Below are 16,846 nucleotides of genomic sequence, written 5' to 3'. Positions count from 1 at the left end.
CTAGAAAATTTAATGCCAGCAAAGGATGGTTTGGTAATTTTAGAAAGAGGCTTGGCTTTAAAAATGTCAGGATAGCAGGAGAAGTAGCTTCTGTCAACCCAAAGGCCCTAGACAAGTTCCCAGGCATCACTAAGAAAATTATTGAGAAGGAAAGATTTCTGCCTGAACAAGTTTTTAATGCAAATTAAAGTGTCCTATTGTGGGGCAGGGGAATGCCACAAAGGACATTTGGTAGTTAAGACAAAGCAAGCACCAGAATCAAAGGTAGGGAGGACTGCATTCTGTGCAAATGCAGCCAGGTTTTAAGATCAGGACTGCCCTTATCTGTAAAGCTGCTAACCCTTGATTAAAGGAAAAAGATAAATACCAGATGCCAGTCTTTTGTTTGTACAAGGTAAAGCCCTGGACAACAAGAACCCTTTTCTGGGTTGTTTGCATCGATGCTTTGTCCCTGAAGTCAGGAAGTCCTCTGCCAGTAAGGGGCAATTTAGAAATTGCCTTTTAAAATCTTTTGATATTGGCTACTCAGAGCCCCATGAGTTCAGTGCTAAAGATATTGAAGTGATCTTTTTGTCCCCCTGAACACAACGTGTCTAATTCAGTTTCTAAATCAGGAGGTCATGAGAATCTTTAGGGCTAGTTACACATGGTACTCTATGGAAAGGTTTGTCAATGCAATAAAGAGAACCTTGGTAGAGAAAACATCATGAAAGTCTGAAGGATTGTACTATTGAAGCTGACATCATTGTTATAGAAAATGCTGTGAAAGCCATAAATCTGCAACAAATTCCTGCTGGAGAAAACTGTGTCCAGATGTGTTTTGCATGACTTCACAGGATTTGTAACATAACCAATAAGGGAAATCATGAGATTGTGGTTATAGCAAAAGAGGTGTGCAGTGTACGTAAAAGGGTTTCAAGTGGATCTTGGAGAAATTCAAGAGCTCAACGACACCACACCAGAGTAATTAACAGAAGATGACTTGATGAAAATGAGTGCTTTCAAGCCACTACCAGTGATGAGGAAGAAAGACCTGGAAGAAGCAGTGCTAAACAGACATTAGATAATCTGGTGTTAGTGTTCTAATTACTTAAGACTGTTTTTTACTTCTTTTACAACATGGACCCTTCTATGATATGGGCACTATAACTAAAGCAAATGGTGAAAGGGTTAATACTGTACTGTACAGGAATGTTTCTAGAGTAATTAAAAGCAAAAAAACTCAGAAATTGTAATGTACAGTATTTCTATAAAGTTACACCAAGTGTGCCTGCCTCTCCTGCCTCCCCTTCCACCTCCTCTGCCTCTTCTACCTTTGCCACCCATAAGACAGCAAGACCAACCCCTCCCCTTCCTTATCCTTCTCCGCAATGTGAAGACAAGGATGAAGATATTTATGGTGATCCACTTCCATTAATGAATAGTGAATAATCATCATGCTGTACATTTAATAAAATTATGTTATGTGTATCTTCATGTGAAAATCTAATAACTGTATAATAAGAACTGAATAAGATGTTTTTGTGTCATCACAAAATGTCATCACCATCATCACCCCCTAAGTTTTCACCATGTAGAGCATTGTGTGTAAGACTTGTATGGAAGGGGATAGCCTATACTTAACATAGGCATAAGGTGAGTGATATTTAATATAAAATCAGTGCATTAGTTTTCTGTTTCATAACTTTGCTTTCAAAGAATTACATTACTGTATGGTATGCCTCTCTCTCATAATCGGAGAAACCATGCATAAGCCTATAACAATTTATTCATTAGTGTATAGGCTTGGTTACTGTGAAGCAATTGTATCCATTATATTAGGCTATCATAAAGCAATCATATTGCTGCATTTTCATTATCAATGCATGAGTACCTATAAATAAACATGAACTTCTTTTTCTACATTACCTTTACATTTTTGATGTCTAATATTTGTTAATGATATATGTAATATCTACATTCTTTTTTATCATATATGATTTTTAGAACATTCTCTTTTTCTCTAGTTTACTTTATTGTAAGAATACAGTATATAACATATAAAATGGGTGTTAATTATATGTTATCAGTAAGGCTTTCAATTAACAGTAGGCTTTTAGTTAAGTTTTTCAGGAGTCAAAAGTTAAACAGATTTTTGACTGCACTAGGTGGGGGGGGTGTAGTTAGTGAGTGCCCCAACCCTTGCATTGTTCAAGAATCAGCTCTACTTATATACTTGCTTTCTGACGTGTTCAAGTTTTAGAAAGCATTAAACATCAGAAATGCACATGGTTGCTTGCATTTGGGATGTTTGAGATCATCTTTTAGGCCTTTCTATATAAATAGGTTCTGTAAGCAATTTGGTTAGATCTATATATTTTAAGCCTAGTTATTGATATCAGTACTCAACTAAAGGAGAGGAAGATATAGTATTAGTGAGTGTTGGTAAGACTAAATTTTTGTGAGCTTGTTTTTTGAATTATTTTTAAGGTTAATATGAGCCTGAGATATATTACACAGATACAAGTTGTATAAACTTAATAGTAGCCATAAATAGACTCCTGCAAACTTGTGGGGGTTTTTTTATAGATCATTATAACAAGTTGTGGAAAAGCTATTTTTTTTTAGAACTTTTCATGCATTCTGAGGAAGGGCAATATAGGTGCCTTTTTCTCCCCTCAATTGTACCTTCATTTATAATAAACCTCTAATAAAGTAGAATCTGATCCGGCACACATATCAGAGCTCTAGAGGTTAGCCCTGGGATAGCCAAAGTCCTCGTTAATGTGGTAAATGAGAAATGCTTCATCTTTTATAGCCTCTGTGACAAGGATTGTCAATATTAACTTAAAATTCCTAAAGGTAGATTTCTGATTTATCAGTCTTGCAGGAATTAACCTGAAATAAGACAATAATACTAAGATTTGGTTTAAGTTAGATGAGTTACACTGATACTAGTAAATTCCCAAGAAGTTGGGCAGATTCTGTAGCTATTTTGGACTCATGTAGTATAAACTTTTGTATAAAATAAGTGTCATTCTCTAAGTCTTGGATTGAAAAGTGTAACAAGGGGAAATCTGATTAAGTTACATGTTTTATGTATGTATTTTATGTGTGATTTGATCCAGATTTTTTTCAGGTAGAGATTCTTAATTGTAAGTAAATTTAGTATTCACACAAAAACTTCAAAGCATGGGTTTTGCTTAATATTGGACCCTCACATTAATAAAATTTTGTCATAAATTTAGAATAATTAACAATATAGTGTAATATAGTCAGAAGCAAGGTATATCTTTCCAAGAAGTCAAAGTTTTTGACATAGACTGAGAAGAAGGAATAGAAAAGGAACAATACAATATAATTACAAATTTCAGGTTTCTGGAAAAATGTTTTTCTGGTACTTTACAATAGGAAATTCTTAAAGCTTGGATTTAATTGGTCGAAGTGGTATACTTAACTGAAACATGCCCATTTTTATCTAGAACTTAATATTTCTTTAAGTTTATCTAGTTTGGAGTTTGCTCAGTTTCTTGAATCTAAAGAGTTATGTCTTTCATCAAAAATGGGAAGTTTTCAGGGTGCCTGGGTGGCTCAGTCAGTTAAGCATCTGCCTCTGACTTAGGTCATGATCTTAGGGTCCTGGGATCCAGCCTCTAGTCAGGCTCCATGCTCAGTGGGGAGTCTGCTGCTCCCTATTCCCCTCCCCCCAGCTGGATTCTTGCTCTCAAATAAATAGATAAAATCTTTTTTCTTTTTGAGGGTTAGTAAAGTACTTCTGCCAAGTAATTTTTCAGAACAACATCTCACCTCTCCTTTCATGCCTCCAGTGTCACTATTAGACCTTTTGTTGCTGTCCCACATGTCCCTGAAGTTTCATTATTTGTTTTAATGGTTATTCTCTCTGTTGTTCAGATTGGATAATTTCTATTGATCTATCTTGAATTTCATTAATTCTTTTCTGTATCACCTGCATTCTGCTGTATCTATCCAGTGAGTTTTTAACTTCTGTTATTCCATTTTTTTTAATTTTAAAATTTCCATTGGTTCTTAGTCTTCTCTGTCATTGTTGAGTCTTTCTATTTTTCCATTTGTTTCAAGAATGTTTAAAATAACTTGTTCAATAATCAATTTATTTACAGTATATAATAGGCATTTAGAAGTAAGAATTTGTCTATGGTTAAGTAAACTATTAGTGAATACTATAGCTGAGAGGAAATTGGTTTTCTGACTTGGTCTAGAATCTCATATTTGAGTTAGTGAACAATTAGCTAGTCTAAGCCAATAACATTAATACAGCAGCCTTCAAAATACATATGGTTCTTTATGGAATAATTTTTTAAACATCCTTTGTAATTTGGGGTTCTTGGTTAATTGTTAATGATAATTGGAAATGTAGAGTTTGTGATTGGTTCGAAAGAGTTGTAAGTCCTCTTCCTAAAGTATCCTCAAGGACAAATTTTACATCTGTAAAATCAATTATTATGTTCTTGATCAAGAATTTTTTCTATACCAGAAAAAATTTTAAGATTATACTTGACACTTGAAATATGTGAGACTTAAGAGTACCAACCTCCTGTGCAGTTGAAAATCTGTGTACAAGTTTTGATTCTCTAGAAACTTAGCCTACTATTGACTAGAAGCCTTACCCAGAACATAGTCAATTAACACATATCTTGTGTATGTATTATATATTGTATCCTTAGAGTAAACTGATAGAAAAGAAAATGTTACCAAGAAAATCATAAGGATATCCATTTGCTTTGATGTGGATGGAATTGAAGGGTATTATGCTGAGTGAAATAAGTCAGTCAGAGAAGGACAATCACTCACATGCAGAATAGAAGAAATAGTGAAAGGGACCATAAGGAAAAGGAGGGAAACTGAGCGGGTAAAAAATAGAGAGGAAGACAAACCAAGAAAGACCCCTAACTCTGGAAAACAAACAAAGGATTGCGGAAGGGGAGGAGGGTTGAGGGATGGCGTGACTGGGTGACGGGCACTAAGAAGGGCACTTGATGGGATGAGCACTGGGTGTTGGCAAATTGAATTTAAATTAAAAGAAAAAATGAATCAAATCAATATGTTGTACACCTTAAACTTTGAAAAAATCATAAGGAAGAGAAAATACATTTAAAGTACTACTGTACTATATCCAGGGGTGCCTGAGTGGCTTAGTCGTTAAGCATCTGACTCTTGATTTTGGCTCAGGGCGTGATCTTGCAGTTGTGGGATCATGCCCTAGTTCGGCTCCACACTTAGTGCGGAGTCTACTTCAGATTCTTTCTCCTTCCCACATGCCCGCCGATGAAGGGTTCCATCTTACCCTGAGATTGTGACCTGAGCCGAAATCAAGAGTCAGACACTTAACCAACTGAGCCACCCAGGCACCCCTTTATTTTTTTTAAACAACATTAGATCAAACTTTAGATTTGTTGCCTTTTTCATTTCTTATACCATGAATATTTTCTTGTGTTAAGTAGTATTAGAAAATAATATTTTTAATGGTTATTTTAGTGGTTTTAATGGTATCCACTTTAATAAATATTTCAGTTTAATTTGTTGGAACAGAAATTCTTCCCAGATTTTGATGGATCATCAGCCTTCTTAATTTTTCTGTTATTACATTTTCTTTTTCTGGGCTCTTATAGATATTTTTTTTCTTATAGATATTTTAGAGAGAAAAAGAAAAAGGCTGAATCAGAGACTATTTTTAGATATTTTAAAAAATTTTTATTTTTAAGCTTTTTAAAGTATATTTTCTTTTGTAATCGCTACACCCAACATGAGACTTGAACTCATGACCCTGAGATCACAAGTCACAGGCTTTGCTGAGTGACTCAGTCACAGGCTTTTCTCATTCTCTGGTCTTCCTATTTTTGGCCTAAAATTTTGGTGTGTTTTTTTTTTTTAATTTTTAAATAAAGCATTTTTGTTACATTTTAATTGTTCACGATGCTTTATTTCTTCTCTCATTTTTTCAAGTGTTAAAAAATATAATGTCTACACTTATTCCTTAGTAATTCAGATTATAATAAAATTTCTTAAATACCAAGAAACTTTTATCCCTGACACTTAACACTTTTGTTATAAGTTACTTAATATTTCTATGTCTGTGTTTTCTCATCTGAAAATTATTATTATTAATGATGACAATAATATATCTGGAGTTCACTTGCTATAATTAAAATAATATAGAGAAAATACTTATCAGAGTGCCTGATATAAATACTAGGCTCTCAATAAGTAATAAGGTGATGGATGGAGTTACAAAAGGGTTGTAAGTGGTGATGATACTGTCAGTAATAGTCGACATGTATTTGATACATTGTCTCAGTTTTGTCCACATTGTTCAGTTTTAAGTTAATTTACTTGCTATATAATCTGACTACTAATTTTTTTTAACTCTATTTCTTTTCAGTGTTTTTCCCCAATCTTGTATTTGTGGTGCTTTTGGTCCTTTATTCAACTTTGAACCTATTCCTTTTGAACTCTGTGTTTTCCAATATATCTATTATCAATTATATTTTGACTACCATAGGTTAAACAATTTCACTAAAATTGTTGCACTGAAAATTTGGTGAATGTATTTTTAATTTCTTTCAGATTATTAATTATATAAACAGAAATTCAAAAGAGTAAATAATAGGATCAGCATTTAAATATCCTCATCTTATTTTTTCAAATCAGTTTTTTCACTTAACTTTTCTTTAGAGTTTAATGAAAAGAATTTCAAAGGAAAACAGTTACGACTATAAAAAATGACTCTATAATTTCCTGTTTTATATTTAGCTCATTCAGCCAAAAAATATTGAGGAGGAACTTCGTAGAGCCTATCAATGATTTTGTAGTCTATCTTAAATATAACTAATGTTTATTGAAAAGCTTAAACAAGGAAGTGACATTTCTAATATATATTTTTAACAAACTTTCCTCTGTGAAGAATGAATGTTAACAAGAGGTATTGGGGTACTGGCACATGTTTGTTTCTAGAGGAAAACTGTTAATGACATGGATCACAGTGGTACTATGGAGATGGAAAACTGTAGATCAATTTCAAATTATGATAGAAGTAAAGTCAAGAAAACTTGGCAATGGACTGGGATTAGGGGGTCAGGAGGATAGATATGTACATGCTCATCCCCCTTTATGGGATGTGAATTCTGTGGTTTACATACAGGGTTTGTCTCATGACTTGCCTCCTGCATTAAAGATACTATTGTGTAAATTTTTCCATCTGATTTGTTTGCATTCTTCCAGTCAGAATGCTGCCAACTTTTATTTTAAAATTCTCTTTGTCTCCTGGTTAAGTTCTGTATTCTTTTTTATAATCTTTCTGGTGAGCTATAGACTCACCTGATTAGACTTTGCTTAACTTTCATGCATTGTTTTAGCAGTGGGATCCCAGCACTAAAGTTATACTAATGATGGGTCAGAGTGGAGTGAGTGAAGTTATGAAGGGTAGGTAAAAAAAAAAAAAAAAAAAAAAAAGGAAACCACAAAAGTAGACAATTTCATTTTAATAATGTTAGTTGAAAATGAGTAGAAAATATGAGGTGGCAAAATAGAGATGAGTGGTCAAAGGAGAGTTTTTGTTGTTTTTAAAGATGGAAGAAAACTGAGAAGAATCCAGTAGAATAAGAGATACAGAAAAGGGAAAGAATGATCAGTGGAGTAAAGATTCTGACAATCTGCGAAAAGGTGATAATTAGTTCAACAGAATGAAGGAAGTCCACCTACTCCATTTTAACAGATGGGAAGGAAAGGATGAGTCATTAGCTTTTAAATTTTCTAAAAGGAAGAAATTGTTTTGCTATAATGTTGTAAATCCATTACTTAGTTCTTCCTAACCTCCCAACTGGCAGTTACTAATTAAGGTCAATAGAGCCAAGCATTCTATTCAACAATTATCTTAATTTTGTTTATATTTGCTTTTTTGTACTTTTTGCTTTCCTCTCTAAAACAAATGAAGATAGAAAAGAGAGAACTGAGTATCCATGGGGATGTTGAAAAGGAGATAATAGATGATAAGATGCGTCACTTACAACTTCCCCAAGTAAGTGATTAACTCAGCCTACCAGGGTCAGGGTATTTGGGGTGCAGAATTAGGAGAATGTTCCTCATAGGAGAATGAGATCTAATTTGAGAACACATTGTGCAGTGGCTTGAAATTAGGATTTAAAGACCAAGGAAGAGTGAAAATGTCTACTTCCAGTTGGGGACTCAGATTTTGAAGTCACAACAGATAAGATTGGCCAGATGGCCATGTTAGTAAGAAGTGATATGAGACAGAGATCCTTTAGTGGCTTGCAGACTTTTTTTTTAGGGCAATGGGACCCTTTTTTTTTTCCAAACAAAATCTCACATGGAATCTCAATATACAAAACAGATAAAAGAGGACCTTTTATGGAATCTAATAGCATATGAGCTAGAATCATACTCTCAACTTTTACCTCTCCTTGCCTTCTTCCAAGGCACTTAAAAATACCTAAGACTCTGCAGAACATTTTTTAATTAAAAAGAAGACAAAAACAGTGCCCCCTTCTCTTTCTGCTCTCCACACCCCAACCTCTGGCAACCACCAGTCTGTTCTCTGTATCTATGTGCTTGTTTTTTTTCTTAATAAAATTTTTATTTTTAGATTTTTAAAGATTTACACACATAAGAGAGATCATATGGTGTTTGTTTTTCTCTGAATTACTTTGCAGAGGTCCATTCATGTTGTCACAAATAGCCAAGATTTCATTCTTTTTTATGGCTGAGTAATATTCCATTATATGTATATATCACGATTTCTTTATCTATTCATTCACTGATGGATAGTGGAGTTATTTCCATACTGGCTATTGTAAATAATGCTGCTGTGAACATGGGGGTGCCTATTATCTTTTTGAGTTAGTGTTTTCATCTTGATAAATAACCAGAAATGGAATTATTGCATCATGTGGTCATTATATTTTTATTTTTCTGAGGAACCTCCATACTGTTTTCCTTAGTAGCTGTACCAATTTACATTCCCACAAGCTATGCACAAGGATTCCCTTTTCTCTTTACCCTTGCTAATACTCATTATTTCTTGTCTTTTGGATAATAGCCATTCTTAGAGATGTGAGATGCCATCTCCTTGTGGTTTTAATTTGCATTACCCTGATGATTAATGATATTGAACATCTTTTCATGTATCATCAGAGCCAGATGATGAAGAGCTGTTCCTGGGTGACAGCTACAAAAACCAGGGCAGCAGACATAAAAACTAGGATACCATATGTGTATAAAACTCCTCTCTAGGAGACACTAGGACTCCAGAGTGTGACCAATTGTGAGCTCCAAGATAGTACGCACCCTCAAAATTTCTGGAAAAGATTATAGTCAGCCCTTCAATGTATGATTAATTAGAAGCTTGCGCCTTGGGTTGAATTCGTGATTGGCTAATAAACCTCCCTCATAGAAAGATCAAGCTGTGCATCTGTTGCCTCTTCTTACTGGAGATGGTAGCTGTTTGAGAACCCTTTCTCCACTTATTGCAGCCCTCTGGATCCATGAGCGTAAGCCCCTCTGCCCACCAGAGCCAGGTGATGTAGAGGTATCCCCTACATAAAGTAGTCATGAAAATCGGTGTACTAAAAAAAAAAAATCGGTGTACTAGATAGGGGTGTGATTATTACAATGTGTGAAATGAGGTAAACAGTCTCCCCTTCCCTCCAAAACTAGGCAATCAAGAGGTGTTCTCTAGGAAGCAGCCTTTAAAAATGGGGCACTAGTTGAATGTAAAGGCTTCCTTCTGGAAGATACTGGTGCTCTGGAGCACAGCAAAGAGGAAAGTGTGAAGATGACATCTGCCAATCTCCATCCCTGTAGAGGGTTCCAGGAGGTTCCTGGATGTGTGTTTTAAATTAGATGCTGCTCCCCTATGCCGATGCTTTAACATAAGCAGGTGAGCCTTCTTTACTTGAGGTCTGGGCACAATTCACCGCCTCTGAGTTGGGTCCTGGGGCAGGTGAATCTGAGCGTGAGTCCTTTAGGAGCAGTTTCTCAGGTCACTACAGTCTTGTAGGTTTGGGGATGCAAGCCTTGTTGGTTCTCAAAGTTAGTTGTTTTGGGGACTCATCTCAAGTGTGTGTCATAAAAGTTAGGGTGCCCAATGTGGGGCTCAAACCTTTTGTTCCTCAGGGAAAGGGAAACCCTTTACTCCTCTGGATTTTAAGTTCCTTCCTGGTTGTGGGTCTCCATGCCAGGAGTGAGATTTTATAGCAAGATTATATGTCAGCCTCTTAACCTGCTTTGATGTGGCTTTTTTGTTTGCCTAATATCTAGATAGAACTAGACCAATGAAAGGGAGAATAAGGAAAAAGTAGAATTAACTTGTTAAATATTTCCTGTTAGGTTAGCTCTGCTTCTCCCCATTGAAAGGGAGTTTTTTTATTCTAGTTCATCAGACATGTAATACTTGGAATCTTGTTTCTTCAACTTCTGATATGTGGATATCTTGCATAAACTAACATGACTTCTGTTTGTTACCCTGCTTTATTTTTCTCAACCTCTTACTCATCAGCCTCAGTTACTCTCTAGAAATATCTTAGAAATTCCAGTTAATTTTAGTTGTATTTCCTAGTTAAGCAAAGCTTTATGTCTTTTTGCTTGTGTTTTGGGACCCCTTGCATGTGTAGATGAAAGGAACAATTAACTGGACATTGTCTCTCTTTTTATTCTTTTGACTTTTGTATCCTTGTTAGAAATTTCTAATCCTAGTCAATATTTAAATTCATATACTCTGTCCAAAATTGAGCTGATCTCTACATGTTAAATTTTGCTCAAATCTTCTATAACATTCTTTTATATCTTAGGATAACCTCTTAGATGTCTCATTGCAAAGTAATATTTAATCCTTTGGATGGAAAATAATACTCTGAATAGATATTTACTGAACAGTGTGAAAATCACTGCTTTACTCTTGGATAATTCTCTTTTTTTTTTTTGGATAATTTTCTTATCAAGTTTCTTGAGGTATAAATAAGATGAATATATCTTGAAAAGATTTAGCAGAAATTTATAATTTAGCATTTGGAGATAGAACCAGGCCAGTGAAAGGGAGGATAAGCAAAGAGTGGAATTAAGTTGTTTAATATTTTAAATTTTATTTATTTATTTTAGAGAGAGAGTCGTGGAGTTGGGCAGAGGGAGAGCAGGAGAGAGAATCTCAAGCAGACTCCCTGTTGAGTACCAGGGCTCAATCTCTTGACCCTAAGATTATGACCTGAGTTGAAATCAGGAGTTGGACTCTTAACTAACTTAACCACTCAGGCACCCTAAATTATTAAATATTTTAATGCAATGTGAAGGTTTTGTTTCGGTTTTTACCATCAAGTTGATAAACTCTGATAGTGACTTGAGGGTTAGTTTTGTTCAAACCTATCATCTTTCAGATAAGGAAACTAGTATTTAGTATGTCTGAGACTCTCCAGATCACAGGCTGCAACACAGAGCACCTGATTGCCAGCCCACTTGTGTTTGGGTATGTAATTGTTACTCTTTACAGTGGTGTTAAAATATGTGAAGCACAAAACAACAACAACAACAAAAAAAAATATGTGAAGCAGCAAAGGAAATTGATTCATTTTATATATTTATATTTATATTTAAATTGCATATACTAAATGACTCAAAGTAACCATTTTTGAAAATGTAGGTAAATAAAAGTTTTGTAAATAGAATGATTGTCCTTCAAACATATTCTATAATTTTGTTTAATGTCTAGTAAGGTGTTTCTCCCTTATCTCCTATGTCATGAAATCCCTTACCAGAAAAGTGTTTGTCTTCTTGGCTTTTGTTTTTGTTTTGCTACTTAAAATCTTGAAATATTTGTCTGAGGGTTCAACTGCCTGGGAGTTATCTAAAGAAATAGTTATATAAAAGCCTTTTTCAGAATTTTTAGAACATAGTGGACTTGTAAATCTACTGTTAGTAGTACTAATAAACCAAAAGGAGCAGCATAGTGACTACCTCCTGATACTGTCCTTTATTATTGTTATTCATTTGAGTTTACATTGGAAGGAGAAGTAAAATTTCACCAAATCTACTTTTGTGCTTTAAATTCCCACAGAGAACTTTTGGTATTGTTGGCAAAGATAAAGACAAGACACCTTCTAGGAGAAATATCTAACTCTGTTTTTATGTTTACTTTCTGAATATTCAATTTTATTCTGTAGCTGTGCTTTCAGCACTAAAGAATCATGCAACTAAAACAAAGGGCAGCTGATCACATTTGTATTTGTTAGCCAACATGTCTTGCCCTTCCCTAATAGCACCTGTTCAGGTTTACACCTAGCAACTGTCAGTGTCCATAAACTCTGTGATCAAACAAAAGGGAACTTTGATATGCCTGAATTTGAATGGTATGATCATTAAATATTTTTTTGGATGGAGTATGGAAAATCATTGTGCAGCAAAGAAGTTGTTTGTGGTAATTCCAATTTTTGTCTATTCTCAAATTGTTATTGGTAAATATCATCTTAATAAAATATAGTCAATTCATGCTATCCAGTCTGAGTAAATATTGATATGTATTAATGACATATCATATATTATCGGTTTCACACAATTAGGACAAAATGTAAAATGATAGAGTTTGACACAAATGATAGGTTGAATATAATGATAATGTTATCATTTATCACAATGTCAATAAATCAGTTTGAATCATCTTAAAACAATTATATAGAATTACTACTTAATAGAAAGTTTTAGTTAATTGAATTCCAAGTAATAACAAGTTTTGATACTTTAGATCAGGATTTCTCAACCTTAGCACTACTAACGTTTTGGGCCAGATAATTCTGTGTGGGGAATGTTCTATGCGTTGGAGAAGTTTAGCAGCATTCCTGGACCTATCTCTGCATTGCTAAGATCAAAATAGTTAAAATAAAATAATACATGAATGATATATATAATAGAACTTCTATAGAAAATGGCTGCATAGGCATATTTAAAAAAAAGAAAGTTATGCCCTTTTCCATTTAAATGAACAAAAGGAACCAAGAATAAAAGAGAGAATCCCACTTTTACTGAAACAAAAAAAGGCTTCTAACTTATACTACTAGCTATAGTTCCACTCATCCTTATTGTTAGGTTTAAATTTTATTTTTAAGCAATGTTATAATAAAGAACCTACTTTCATTTCTGCAGACTAGATTTCAAAAGTAGATTGTAAGATCCAAGTATATGTATGTATATTTTTTATTTTAATGACTATTTCCTGGAAAAGACCTTCAATAAGTGATATGTAGAGACTGCTCATTTTGCTTTCTGGGTTTCACTTGCTTTAGTCCTGAATCAAGTTATAACGACAGAAAGAAATATACATAGGGTTCATAATTTATTATCCCAAAAAGAGTAATGACTATTATTTATTGAATATTTTTATGCCAGGTACTCAGCTAAAGTGCTTATCTATGTTATATCCCCAAATTATTTTTGCTGTGGAGTACAAAAGCAAATTAAAAAAAAAAAACCTTTCCGAGACACCTGGGTGGCTCTTTAGCGCTGCCTTTGCTTTGTACCAGGGCGTGATCCAGGGGTACCAGGATCTAACCTTATATCCGACTTCCTGCATGGAGCCTGCTTCTCCTTCTGCCTGTGTCTCTGCCTCTCTCTGTCTGTGTCTCTCATGAATAAATAAAAATAAAATCTTAAAAAAAGCCTTTTTATTATTTTTTAAAATACTACACTTAATTAGTACATTTTAAAATTCTTTAAGATGGTGAGGTTACCAGCTATAAATTTTTTAAAATAACCTTTTTCTGTAAACTCTACCTAGGTAAAGGATGCATATTTTTTGTATGTAGTGAAATGAGACTTGTTGGTGAAAACAATTAATGGAGAAAATGTCAGTATGGGCCTTGCCAACAGACCAGCCACACGTCTCCAAGCTCATTGGTGACTGTTTGATGACCCAAAACCTGCCCTTTAAGCATTAGTTTCATGTAACCATTAGGATCAACTACACTTTTCCATGATGAATGCTGATGAAGAAAAAGAAAAGTTCTTTAAGAATATGGACATGCTCATTTTAACAGTATCATCATCTGTAAAGATGATCGACAGTGGTGCCAGAATATGAAGACAAGTTTTTGAATTTATATATGACTGGGGGGGAATCCCTGGGTGGCTCAGTGGTTTAGTGCCTGCCTTCGGCACGGGGTGTGATCCTGGAGACCTGGGATCAGGTCCCACATCGGGCTCCCTGCCTGGAGCCTGCTTCTCTCTCTCTCTCTCTCTCTCTCTGTGTGTCTCATGAATAAATAAATAAAATCTTAAGAAAAAAAAAAGCAGTTCTATATATGATTGGGAAACTTTCTTAAATGGTTACCAATGATGCTATGTGTCAATCTGAGATAACCTTTTATTATATGTATCGATCTTATGAGAAAAATCATCTAGATACTATATGGATTAAATCAATATTTATATATTAACCCAGCATTATTTTAATTGGCCAATATTTTTAAATCAAACTATTTTTCTTAGAAAATATAAAGTAATTATGTGATTTGCTTGTAAAATTCCATACAGAAACCTTTTTTATGGTTAGATTTCATGGTGAAAGTTTACTTGTGGTTGATCGTAAGTTCAGTTGTAAATGAGCAGTATCTTTTTTTTGTTTCTTCCTATAAATTGTGTACTTATTAAAGCAGTTGTGAACTTCGTGATTTTCTTGCCTACCTGTAGGATCAGTGTATGCAAAGTATTAAAATAAGCATAACCTATTCTAGATTTTAAAAATTTATTGGGATAACATTCGAAATTAGTTTCACTGGTAGAGTATGATGGATATTACAAAATGATCATCACAGTAAGCCTACTTAACATTCATCATCACACAGTTACAATGTTTTTTCTAGTGATGAGGACTTTTAAGATCTACTTTCTTAGCAACTTTCAAGTAAACACTCTAGTATTACTAAGAACAGTCACCATGCTGTACATTATATCCCATGACTTATTTTATTTTATTTTTTAAGATTTTACTTATTTATTCATGAGAGACACAGAGAGAGATGCAGAGACATGGACAGAGGGAGAAACAGGCTTCTCACAGGGAACCCAGTGCGGGACTCGATCCCTGGACCCAGGATCACACCCTGAGCTCAACCACTGAGAGCCACGCAGGTGCGCCTCCCATGACTTACATATTTTAAAACTGGAAGTTTGCACCTTTTGATCCACCTTCACCTATTTCTACTGTAGATTTTTAATGACAACATAAACTTGCAATAAGGCCATTGTAAAATTGTACCTAAAATAGCTAAGTAGATAAATAAAGATACATGTAAGTGGCTCAGTCATTATAAATGGGTCATACTAAAGCCATTTTAACTATAGTTCAAACTTGATGTTACTAACTGCTCTAAAACGTATTTATCTTTTTGGTGAGGGAGAAGTGCTTGCTGTGATAGAGATTACCAGGTCAGATTCTTGGATGCTTAAGACTTACCCGACTTGGAATTAGGAGATGCAAATGTGGTGTTGTTTTCTTGACTTGTTAAGATAATATGGGTATTATGTTGTCAGTGAATAGATGATGAGGTGATTTAGGAAGAATAAGAAGCTAATATGTTATATGCAAGTCTATTAAAATAAGGTTTGGTATACTTAAGATTAATCTCATTTCATAAATTTGTGTTTTAAATTATACTTCTGTTTTTATTCCATATTTTATCTTTCTGAAGAACACGTTTTGAAATTATTTCATATTTTATAAAAGTATGCTTAAATGTTTGACTTATTTTAATAAGATATATTTAATTCTTTGAATAATTCCACTATCTAATACTGAGAATTAACATTTTTCTCCCTCTTATAGACATGGAGTCTGGAGAACGGTTACCATCCTCAACAGCCTCCTCTACTACACCTTCATCTTCTCTACCTTCTGTGGCTTCATCAGTTTCAAAAGGCGGCCTTTCCACGGGAGCTGCTTCACTTAGCTCTACAATCAACCCATGTGGTGAATACCCTTTATTAACTCAGTTTTAGAATGCCATCCATTTACTAATTTGCATTCATAGTGTTTAATTGAACTCTAAATAAAATGTTTTCATTATCTCTGTTGACCTGTTGAATAATAACTAGGTTAAACATCCAGTTTGTGCTTTTTCTGGATTTTACTAGCAAACTGAGGTTGCACTTTTCATGCTTATTAGAGTTCTCTTTGAGAGTTTCATTGTAACATCTTATTTGACCATTTCAATTAATAAATGAGCACACACAAAATGTTTAAAACAATAGGCCCATGAGGGAGTGAAGAAATACAAAGGAGTCCTTGGTGGTAAGATTAGGTACCAATGCTCTGGACCTTTTATTCTAAATGTGCTTCTGGTATTTGAAATATCCTTCTCCAAACTGCGACTACCCCAGTTCATAGATGTTTACTAAGGGAGATCATTTACTCAATGGAAAATATTTTAAAAATTAATAGCCTGACAAGTTTCTTTTCACATGAACAAAGTTTAGATTGCTAAAAAGACAATAATAAGAGTTTTATTTCAGAAGTGAAAATATCATAAATTTTATTATGTAGAAGGTATTTTTAATTACTGCCCAAAATCACTCTTTGCCCAAACACAGGTTTGATAGAATACATCCTTTTTTCTTTTTTGAAAAAAGAAAACACGTTAAGTGTGATTAACTTATTCCTTTATCAGTAGGAAGCTTTTTAACCTTAAATATTTTTTGTCTTATAGATTATTTCATGTTTATAAGCAGTAGAACTAAATGATATCTCACTTTTTTAAAATTAGATTTAAAATTTTGGATAAATGAAATGCATATGTATGGAATGTGTTGACAAAATACATTAGTAAATTGTCAAACA

The 16,846-nt window shown here is 34.0% G+C and overlaps 1 protein-coding gene across 50 annotated transcripts in view; it reads left to right on the top strand.

Annotated features, from left to right (window-relative positions):
• The window catches only part of BAZ2B (bromodomain adjacent to zinc finger domain 2B), a 290,834-nt gene that overhangs the window by 144,023 nt on the left and 129,965 nt on the right, over window positions 1–16,846 (top strand). For all 50 annotated transcript variants that reach the window (XM_072751680.1, XM_072751670.1, XM_072751660.1 and 47 more), the window contains one exon: window positions 15,836–15,979. In XM_072751680.1, coding sequence (XP_072607781.1) covers window positions 15,838–15,979 — 142 coding nt within the window. In that variant the 5' untranslated portion in view covers window positions 15,836–15,837. The remainder of the gene's footprint in view (window positions 1–15,835; window positions 15,980–16,846) is intronic.

This window comes from Vulpes vulpes, chromosome 3 (genome assembly GCF_048418805.1).
Source record: "Vulpes vulpes isolate BD-2025 chromosome 3, VulVul3, whole genome shotgun sequence".
In the NCBI taxonomy this organism is placed as follows: Eukaryota; Metazoa; Chordata; class Mammalia; order Carnivora; family Canidae; genus Vulpes; species Vulpes vulpes.
Note: the sequence above shows the minus strand (reverse complement) of the source record. Positions and strands in the feature narration are given on the sequence as shown.